At 35.6% G+C, this 11488-nt stretch overlaps 1 protein-coding gene across 11 annotated transcripts in view; it reads left to right on the top strand.

Annotated features, from left to right (window-relative positions):
• The first annotated feature begins 1564 nt into the window (after positions 1–1564).
• Positions 1565–11488, top strand: part of srcin1a (SRC kinase signaling inhibitor 1a) — a 113801-nt gene continuing 103877 nt past the window's right edge. For 8 of the 11 annotated variants that reach the window (XM_059557601.1, XM_059557626.1, XM_059557573.1 and 5 more), the window contains exon 1: positions 1565–1960. In XM_059557601.1, coding sequence (XP_059413584.1) covers positions 1939–1960 — 22 coding nt within the window. In that variant the 5' untranslated portion in view covers positions 1565–1938. The remainder of the gene's footprint in view (positions 1961–11488) is intronic. The other 3 variants (XM_059557587.1, XM_059557650.1, XM_059557658.1) reach the window with 3 other exon arrangements.

Genomic DNA, 11488 nt, shown 5'->3' with positions numbered 1-11488 from the left:
TCATCATTGTCCCCTTTCCATGCAGAAGGACATGTTGCTGTCATGGCAACCTCGCCATGTTTCTTCGAAATCATGCAACACTTGCTTGACACTTTCTTGCTGAGCTCCTGTCAAACCCTAACGCACACAGGATCACTATTAAAATATGTTTTCTTATGCTTAACACACTCAAGCCTTCACACATCCATGCTCTCCTATCTAAAATTGGCAATGCCAATGCATTCACTTATACTTAGTATTACACTTACACTGTTAATTGCTGTCATTGTCTTAATTATTTAAAAGGCTAGATCAACCAAAACCTTAAATTCTGTCATAATTTATTCACGTCATGTCATTCCAAACCTGAATGACTTTCATTCTCCTGTGAAGCACAGAATAATAAATTTTAAATTCCATATAATTCGACTTCATAGTTTTTAAATGTATTGATTTTAAATGTTTTTAAATATATTGAAATATGACCTTAATATAACTAAAGCAACATGTCTATTTAAATGAACGTTTGAGACAAGTATGTGTGTGCATTTATTTGAGAATATAAATGATTAAAAACAGCTAATAATAATAATATTTAAAATAGCAATAAAACAATATCAACAAAAAATAATTAAACATAATAATAGTAATAGTTAATTGTTAATAATAGTATATTTAAGGAAAAGAATAATGTTTTAAAGTAACAGCAACAATAACAACAACAAAACTATAATTAAGCATAAGTATTAATATTAATAATAAAAAATATCAATACAATAATTAAACAACAATAATAATAATTATTATTATTTTAACAATACTTAAAATTAACCATATAGTCTCAATACATATAATAATAATAATAATAATAATAATAATAATAATAATAATAATAATAATAATAATACATATAGTAATAATTTTTTCATAATATCTAGAAATAAAAAGGACAACTATTATTATAATTATTATTATTTTAACAACAACAAATGTATTGGTGGTATTATAATCATTGATATAAATATATAAGTAATTTTTCTGCAAGTCAAAAAAGACAGTCATAAATATATTCAACATGAGGGTGAGTAAATTATGATAGAATTTACATTTTTATTTAATTATTGAGTAAACTAACCCTTTAACTCCTCCCTATCTTCATTTGCATGTTAAATTTGGTCACCTTCGTCTCCTGGTGGTCTCTCTGAGCCTATAGAGGGACCTCCGTGGCTCCCCCTCCCTCCCCTCGCCTCAGCACCGCTCACTAGGGCCCTTACCGTGACTTTCAGAACCACGGAGAGCTCCGATCCCTAGAGCTCCTAATATTCCTCTACAAAGAAGTCTGCAGAGACCGAAAAAGAGAGAAGGGCAAAGAGACAAGAGATTAGCACAATCACTGCAGAGAACAGACTGTACCTTTAAGAGAGAGAGGGGATAACAACAAAACCATGCTAATCTGTTACTGAATGTTTTTTTTTCTTTTTGCTTAGTTCAAGCTGTGTGTTTAGTAAAAGCTCTTTGCAGCTTCTCCCGTAAACCGTAAACACTCGTAAACCAGCTTAATTGTACGGCGCAAAGCAAGGATATACACACACACACACACACATGCATACACACACAACCGCACACATTCGTTCTCCCTGAGTTGCACACACACACACACACACACACACACACACACATCGCCTCACACGCGTACGGCGCTGCCCGCGAGAACCAGCTGGAGAAAGCCCATCTCGCACGCTCAGAGAGAGAGGGAGAGGAACAGAGGACAGGAGCGAGCGAGCGAGACAAAGGAAGGCTGGGACGGAAGGAAAAACGGAGCGAATAGAAGCGCAGCCGGCTCCGGGAGAGGCTAACGACACGGAGTGAAGACAAGAGAGAGGAGGAGGACCAGGAGGGTGGATCAGGAAGCAGGCTGGTGGCTCTCTCTTGTAGGCAGTGGAGCACAGTGAAGGCATTATGGGAAATGCACCATCCCAAGGCACGTCAACCTTATCTTCATCCATTCTTATGTAGCAGTATTTTGTTGTTTGCTGTGTTTGTTGTTTTCCTCATCCAAGGTTTTTTTTTTCGGTGAGGGGGGTGGGGCAAGGTGGGGTTGGAGGGTGTGTGTATGTGTTTGTGTGTGTGTGTTTATATGCAGAGTGTCTTTTGGTGCTTCATGCCGATTGCTCTGTGTCTGTGGGATCCAAGGGCTCTGCCGGTGAGCAGGGTTTCCAGGGATGGGAGTGGTGAGGATGGCTCAGTGGGTGTGGGAGCTCAGATATGAATTGAGGGATCCATTCCTGGAGAAACGGGAGGATAGGAAAAAGGGAGAGGGTGAAAACAAGCATCGCCAATGATGCTTGAACGTGTGTGTGTGCGTGCTTGCGTGTGGGTGTGTGTATTTGTGGTTTCGTGTCTGAGCTTTCAGTGGCTGTGTAGGAATACCATAAGAAGCAGAGGAAGTCATCACACCCATTAAACCTGAAGTGAGTGTGTGAGCACGTTGTCGGAGAGAGTTTTGTGGCGCTTGTGAAGGCAATTACTGTTTGAACCCCAAGGAATTAACTTATGTGCAACTTGACTCGCATTGTTTACGCTACGGACCTCAAATTGTGGTTTGTTGAGTAGAAGTGCTATTTTTTTGCTATTACTTTTCTAAGCATGTGGGCTTATCTGTTGGACTATAAAACAATTTCAATTTTAAAATTTCTTAAGACATTTTCACTCAGAAATAAAGATTTTATTTACTCACCTTGATGTCATTCCAAACCTTTATATTTTTTTTAAAGAATGTTAAATTCTTTTTGTCCACACAGTGAAAATCAATGAGGTCTAAATCAACATTGAAATGACATTGACTTTCATTTTAAGGACAATTTTTACTCCCCAAAATATATTCTTTTGTGATCTTGAGGGTGATAAATGATGCCAGATTATGGCTTCTTAAAGGAATAGTTCATCCAAAAATGTAATTAATTACTCACCCTCATGTTGTTCCAAAGCTGTAAGATCTTCATTTATTTTTGGAACAAAAATGTAAATATTTTTGTTGAAATCTGAGAGTTTTGTACCACGTTTAAGGCCCAGAAAGGTAGTAAGGGTATTGTTAAAATGGTCCTTGTGACATCAGTTGTTCAAGTATAATTTTATGAAGCTACCAGTATACTTTCTAGTAATGATGTCCTCACTATCGTTCTAGGCTTTGAATGTGTCAGTTACATTGCTGTCTGTGCAGGGTCAGAAAGCTCACAGATTTCATCAAAAAATATCTTCATTTGTGTTCCGAAGACAAACAAAGATCTTCTGGGTTTAGAACAACAAAAGAGTAATTAATGATAGAATTTTCATTTTTGGGTGCACTGTCCCTTTAAGGTGTAGTCCAACTTTTTTGTACAAATGCAGGCTCCTTAATTTTGTTGTTCCAAAGTTGACATTTGATGATTCATATGGTGAAATTGTGTCTGTAGAAATTTTGCATGATCAAAGACAAAGTCTAATGTGACAGCGGCTTAATGACCACCCAAAACACCCTAGCTACCATATAGCAATATACCAATAAACTCTTAGTTGAAGAACTACAAAGCAACTGCATACAAACATCCAGGCTACCACCTACAGCAGTTTAGCATCATGCTGCATTTTGCATTCTTTTTCTTGAGAAAGAGATTCCTCTTCTGTCTTGTATTTCAGTTTCAAAGTAACTCTTACAGGAAGAAGGCTGCGAAATGCAGGCAGAAAAACAAAAAAAGATAGAAAAAGCCAATGGAAGAGAGATGGGCAAAGAGGTTCTTAGAGGTATTTGTCCCTGAAGTCTGCTGGGAGAAAAAATAAAGCATGAGAAGAATGATAAGAAGTTTCCATATGAGGCCTGAGACAGAAATGCTACTAGAGAAGACGAGAAAAATCTTCAACACAGTAAAGCACATATACACGTACAGTAGATGAGAGATAGAGAGATCGATTGAAACTAAGGGAATGCATGCTTGCTTGCTTCCCAGATCAGCTTTGGGAAGCACAAAAGAGAGGGCTGGTATGCCTACAAAAGAAGAAACAGAAGTAGATGGAGAACACTTATGCTTATTACAGGAGCTTCACTACAGATAATCTCAAGAACAGTAGAACAAGACAGGTTCTTGTTATCTGACAAGTTCTCTCCTTCTGTTCTTTCTTTTCCTGTTGAAAAATCTTACTGATTTATAGCAGGTCATACACTGCTAGACCAGTTGTTTCAACATTATTTTAACTCCAATGATTTTTCCAGTCGTTCGTAAATTACTGGATAAGGATTAAGGCGAGGGACAAATAAAAAAACAATATATATATATAATTATGTATAAAAAAGTATATATAATAGTATATATAGTAGTAGTATAGTGTATACTATATAATAGTATATATATATATACAGTACAGTATATATATATATATACTAAAGAGTACATAAATAGAAATATGCATATTCCAGAAATTAACAAAAAAAAAAAACGCCCATGGAGTTATAAGGTTTTATTAATTTACATGACTTTTCCAGGTCTAGAAATCTCACTTAAATCTTAATTGGACTACCTCATTTATCCAGGTATTCCAAGACTGTAAGATCCATTGTTTTTCAAAGATATATTTCATTTCAGAATTATATAAATAATATTCAGAATTAAAATATTTCCTGTTTTTGTTTGAAAAACCACTGTGTTAAGGCCAAATCAACATTACAGAACTAGGGGAGATAAAAGCTAGCTGTGTTGTAACCTCACATTGTGTGCATCTGGGCCAAAAAGCTGCACTTAAATACACCGCAAACACTGCAGCCAACAGCCAGCTATCATGTAAATTCTGTGCCTGAGTGAAAGGAAAGGTTTGTTTGTTTTTGTCATAATCGTCGGTCGAATGGTGTGTCAAGGCCTTTAGACCATTTTTTACCAGCAAGATACCAGTTACCAGCATTCAATATTGATGTAATGTGGTTAGTGTGGTTTTTGAAATATGGTTTTATACACACACACACACACACACACACACACACACACACACACACACACACACACACATTCACACACACACACACACACACACACACACACACACACACACACACACACACACACACACACACACACACACACACACACACACACACACATTCACACACGTATTTTGAGAGTGTAGGGAGACTGCCTCGATTACATCATTTGCGGTGCTTCTTGGGAGTGGGCAGACCTAAGATCTTTTGGTGTGCTTTGCTCACTGTGACTCCCTGATCGGTGGGATTTTCTGTACAGCATCATGGGCAATGTAGTTTTTCACCACAAATTCCGCTGTTAAAAATAAGGTGAATTAATGTGAACAGATGTGTTTGAAAAGAGCATAAACAACCTCAGAGCTCACAACAGTTCTTTAAAGATTATTAGTTATTGTTAAAATTAAATTTCCCTATGGAGAAGAATGAATGGAAATTAGTTTTTACTTCCGGAACCTGAGTGTTGCACTCTATAGAGAGCGAAGGCTGCAGAAAGTGGAGGTGTCGAAGGTGTGGAGGACAGAGCAGAGTGTAAGAGCATTGCTCTGAGGAAATGAAAAGGAGAAATACGTTTCAAGAAAAACAGGTGGGTGTAATGAAAGCATAAAATGGAGATCAAGGAAAACAGGGGGATGAAAGCACTAATGGGATGAAAGAAATGGATAGAGAGATGAAGGAGAAAGAGTTCCTGGATGAATCTTGAAGATGTTGAGATTTCTGGTGTGATCTTGGTTCATTATTATGGCAAGTGTGTGTGTTCATTCCCATGGTTGTGTGATATTGTGTTGTGTGATGTGCTTTTCAATGTTTCCCAATACCAATGCTGTAGCATATATAGTACATAATTCTCTTTCCAAACATCAGTTTAATGCATACTTTTTGAATAAAACTTTAAAACTTTAAAACTGTTTGTGTGCGGCATTGTAAAATGTGTTGTCTTTGTCTGCTTCTTTATTCAACTATTTAGTTACTATCTCACATACTAACTATCTCAAATTGTCCTGAAAATACAACAGGAGTCAGTCCACTTTCCTGACTCATATTTCACCACAGTGATGTGTAATGATAGTGCACTTAATGTAATAGTTTAATATTTACAATTGTCCTCACAAGTCAAGATCTCCCTTCTGTTTTCTCAGCTGATTGGTAGAGCACAGTTTGGTAGCTGAGTAAAAGTGTAAAAACACTATGATTCAGATCAGCTTGGATTTGCTCCTTTTTCTGATTCAGGATAATCAAAGCTCCACCTGAGAGTATTATTAGGCAGGAAACCATCTTGTTATCTTCTTGTATCTTGTTATTTGTAAACTTCAACACACTGTAGGAGGAGCAGAAGCTACAGTATTACTCAACACTCAACACTCAAAATTTTGTTAATTATAGGTCAGAATGGGAAAAAGTGCAATGATCTAATATCTCATTGACAAGAGTGCAAATTCGCAGAGAACATTTAAAAACTTGATGAGAGACAGCCACAGAATTACATCTCAAATATTATTAATTTCCAGTAAAAATACAACCCACAAACCCTTCTCAAAATTTGGTTGTGGCTGCTCAAAATGTAGGTTGTATCTGTGGTTAAAAATGTGGCTGTATACTGAAATGTTTATGAGAAGAACAGCATTAGCACTTCAAACTGGACTGACAGCTGTATTCTGCTGCTGCGTGACTATAACCTGAGGTGCTGTAATAGTGTGCTAGTGATGGTTTGTGTTTTTTCATTCGTGTGTAATTGTATAGAACAAGCCTTGCATTAATATTACTGTCTGAATATAAGGCCATGGATTGAGAGAGGATTTACATTATGCCAGTTTTTCAGTATGGATTTTGAATTAGTGTAACAGGGTTTGAAAGGGAGGCTCAATATAATACAGTGATTGTATAGCAGCACACTTACTGTACATCCTCATATGAGAGAAGAGAAGTGGTCATTTTGCAGATGACAGAACGAAAACAGGGAAATTACTTAACCTCCATATCTAGAGTGCCAGAATTATGTGTTTTGGGTTTTAAGTTTCTTACAGTGACTAAACTGTACAAAGGTTAGCTGTGCAAAACGCAACATGTGTTATTCATTTCAAAATGATTTTTGAAAGAAGTGTCTTATGCTTATCAAGCCAGCATTTAATTTATAAACCGTAATTTTGTGAAATATTATTACATTTTAAAATAATTGTTTTCTATTTTAATACATTTTAAAATGTCATTTCCTATGATGGTAAAACTGATTTTTCAGCATCATTACTCACATGATCCTTCAGAAATTATTTTAATATGTTGATTTGCTGCTCAAGAAACAGAATCATTATCAGTCAATAATTATCAATCAATCTTTTTTCTCCAATCAATTGAAAACAATTGTGCTGCTTAATTTGGTGGATACCAAGATACATTTAACTTTTTTAATAAAGTTCAAAAGAATATAATTTATTTCAAATCGAAATAGAAAACATCATAAATGTCTCTTTTTTATCCCAAACAATTGAACAGTATATCCTGTATTGATATAAGTGTATATTATTTTGGTATTTATACAGTGTAAAATGCGGTAATGTGCAATCATCATTCACACAATGGTGTAAATAAAAAAATACTTTGGCTATATTAAAAAACACCAGGCTTATTGAATTGTAAAAGATTATAGTTGTAACAGTAAATTCATAAGGGATAAATATTCATTATTACTACGGTTTATGAATTTTTGATAGCTGTGTGTACTTCAATATTCCTATCTTAAATTACATTTTTGCAGGTTAATCTGAATGCATTTAACCTCAGTAGAGCTCTGCCATCATATCCATGAACTCTCCTGTGATTGGCTAACAATGACATAATGGTTTTATGACAGTGTGTGGATGATTGGACGCAGTGTTTTTTTTAAGAGGAAACTGTAGAGTATCACTGCTGCTGCACTAAACATCAGCCAGAGATCTAATCCACAGTGTATGGCAACATGGGATACCCCATCCTCCAGCAATGACATTGCTGTGACAGGTAACCTTGAGGGGCGTCCGTCTATCCTTTGACTAGTTCTCTTCTTGTTTCTCTCAGTCACACACACAAACAGGTGCTGGTATATTCACCGGGGCTTTATAACAGCAGGGACGCTTAAATGACAGTTATTTCTTTCCAGACTCAATCTGATTTAATTGGAGCGCTGTCTGTTTCTGCAAAGGGTAGATTTTTTCAAAGGATTTTTTTTAGTTGGGCCACAATAATGGCTAATTTAGGCCCCAAAATCCTTTACTAAGTTATTAGTCAGTCTGTTTGAATATATGTGTTTGATTTTGTGTATAAAAGAGGATTTACTGCGAGGTTTTAGGTCTTGGCTCACAAGATAAACCCTAAAATAAATCAGAAAATTACACCCCTGAACACAGCTCTGTGTGTGCATTGCTTTCGAATGTGTGTGTCCATATCTACAGATTTAGTTCATAAATCCGACACTTGGCTGCTATAGGATCCATATCAATCAGTGTGTAATTTGCCGGGAGCACAGAAAGCCCACAAATGCTTTCTTAGCACTTTCCTCCCGTGAATCGATTAGTCTTTATGAATGAACAGCCAGATCCCCTTTGACATCCTTCCTGTCACGCTCATGCCGTTCTTCTCATCTTTCTCTGTGTTCTCTCTCTTCATCTGTCCATCTTTGTACATGTAGACTTGATCCTGCTAATGATAATTCAGTCCTTTTGCTTTTGTCAGAACAGAGCATTTCTGTACTGACTGTTTTGTTTAGATAGTCTGGATTATTTTATATTATTTGTCCTAGTATTAACAGTCTTCAATGGCTCCAATATGGTTTATGATCCAATCACTCAAACTGTTAATTTACTCAACTGTAATAACAGCAAGGAGTCGGCTTAATGTCTCGTTTGTGCTTGAGGTCTCGTTTGTGAAGTGAAGAAATTCAATTACAAGTGGTGAAATGAGATGCATGTTAATACTAGATGTAAATGACGATCTCTTTCACCAGATTAATTGTGAACTGATTCCTTGAGACAGAGCTTAATACAGGTTTACAAAAGACCTGTGTTCAGATATGTGATTATTTAATTCATCTGTATAACTGTTGTTTATTTGAGTTGAAAATATTACTTAACTTGACTGAATTACCCTGACTACACTACACTCTCAGAAAAGGGTACAAAAGCTGTCACTGCTCAAAAGTTCCATATGGGTACTAATATGAAAACCATTTTTAACTGTTAGTTAAAAAGATAACAATTACAGTGTATAAATACCAAATTAATATGTACATATATAAATACAGTGTATTAAATAATGTCGTAAAGGATTTGTATTTGAAAATTAAACACAGTTCTCCTGAACATTCTATTCATCAAAGAATACTGAGAAAAAAAATGTACCACAGTTTCCACAAAATGTTAAACAGCAGCAGCACAACTGTTTTCAACATTGATAATAATAAGAAATGTTTCTTTAGCAGCAAACCAGCATGTTATCATGTTTCCAGAAGGATCATGTGACACTGAAGACTGAACAGTAATAATGCTGAAAATTCAGCTTTGCATCACAATAATAAATTACATATTACAATATATTAAAATAGAAAATATTGAAAAGATAATATTTCATAATATTCCTTCCTTTTCGTTTTTTTTTTTTAACTGTATTTTGATTATTAAATAGGCAGAAAAGTTCCCCTAATTGAAGAACCACCCACATATGAAATTAAATTATGTGCGCACCTTTATTGCTCTGATTCAGAATGGTCTCTGATATTCAGCTGAATATGAAAGGAGGCTTTCAGAAGCTGTTACTTCTCGATAATATTCGCTTCATGTCATTCTTCAGTGATTCTTATCATTAGCTGATATAATTAAAGAGTGAGGCAATCACACAGCACCACAGAAACCACACAGGGGCCTGAGCCTGCTCTTCCTCTCCTGCAGTCACTGCGCTCTCTGGCTTTGTCAGACTCACTGGACACTTTGGCAGTTACCTGCATGTCCACTGTATTCCTTTTTTGTTTTTGTTTTTTTGCCATTTTTTTGTCTGTTGATGTCAGTAGAAGAAAAAAAATATATCTACCCATAAGTCACTGTCATGTATTTATCTTAAACATGTTCACTTGAGCTTCGATTTAGGTTCACCTTGGTCTCACACAAATTACAAATTTCTAGACATATTTGATACTTGAATTCTATTCTATTCTATTCTATTCTATTCTATTCTATTCTTTGCATGTATTTAAGCATTCCCCTGATCTCCCTCTCCATGTCATTCGTCTGTGAATGACTGTTCACCTGTCAGGACTGGAAGTAGCGCTGCGATTTGTGGCTGGACTGCTCTTAATTCTCTTTTTATCGGCAGCAGAACTAGGTCAGACTGGAGCCTGTGTCTGTGCCTGCAGACAGAAACAAGCAATCACCACTTTGTCTGGCCTGAGGAGCCCACAGTTGTTTGCTGTTAGCCATTAGTAGCAGACAATGAGGCTCCATCGGCACCGCGCTCCATCACTCAATTGAATGAACACATTCAGCAGAGCGACCCATGCAGACAAATTTCTGCTTTTAAAAGCAGTCTGTGAGATGTCGTCCTATTCGCAGCACTCACTCTTAAAACTCACTAGTTTATTTAAATTGTCCATGAACAATTCCAGCATTGTCCATTGAATAACATTGTTTTGAAAACAAAAGAATGATGCATTCAATTAATCAAAAGTGGTTGTAACAGAATTTATAATGTTTTACAGAAGAACTTTTAATATACTCCTGAAAAAATGTTTCACGGTTTCAATAAAAAAATATTTAGAAGCACAACTATTTTCAACATTGATAATAATAATAAATGTTTCTTGAGCAGCAAATCAGCATATTAGTATGATTTCTGAAGGATCATGTGACACTGAAGATGATGCTGAAAATTCAGCTTTGCATCACAAGAATAAATTACATTTTAAAATATAGTATAGGTTATGAAGTTTTTTTTTTTTTAAATTTAAACCGTAATAATATTTTACAATAGTTCTGTTTTCTGTATTAAATAAATGGAGCTTTGGTGAGAATAAAAGACTTTACCCAAAACCTTTAAATGATGATATGTGTTTGACAGCATACTGTGGTGGGAATGATTGTAATAGACATGACATTTTAAATATTTTAATTTTGTATAAAATGATAAACGGTAATTTCATAATAATACCTAAATACTCACAAAAAATAAAGAAAATCGAATATATAAGCAAAATTACAGCCTGATTGTGGTTGTGGGACTGCAATAATTTTTATAAATGTTTATATAAATGCCATCACACAAAAGCTTTTGAAATGATTTATTTCACTTTGTGATTATCATGAGAAGATCATGAGAAGATAACTGTGTTTCTCTTTTCTGTCCCAACAACATTCCTAAATTGCACTCAACGTGTGGACTCCGTGCATATGGAGATGAGTAAGAGAGCAAAGTTACACGTGTAGACTGTGTGTTTGCAGGATGATATTTAATACTGAGGGACAAAGGGAGGGAAACATCTGGTACCAG

Source organism: Carassius carassius, chromosome 1 (genome assembly GCF_963082965.1).
Source record: "Carassius carassius chromosome 1, fCarCar2.1, whole genome shotgun sequence".
Classification (NCBI taxonomy): domain Eukaryota; kingdom Metazoa; phylum Chordata; class Actinopteri; order Cypriniformes; family Cyprinidae; genus Carassius; species Carassius carassius.
This window is presented reverse-complemented; position numbering and strand designations above follow the sequence as displayed.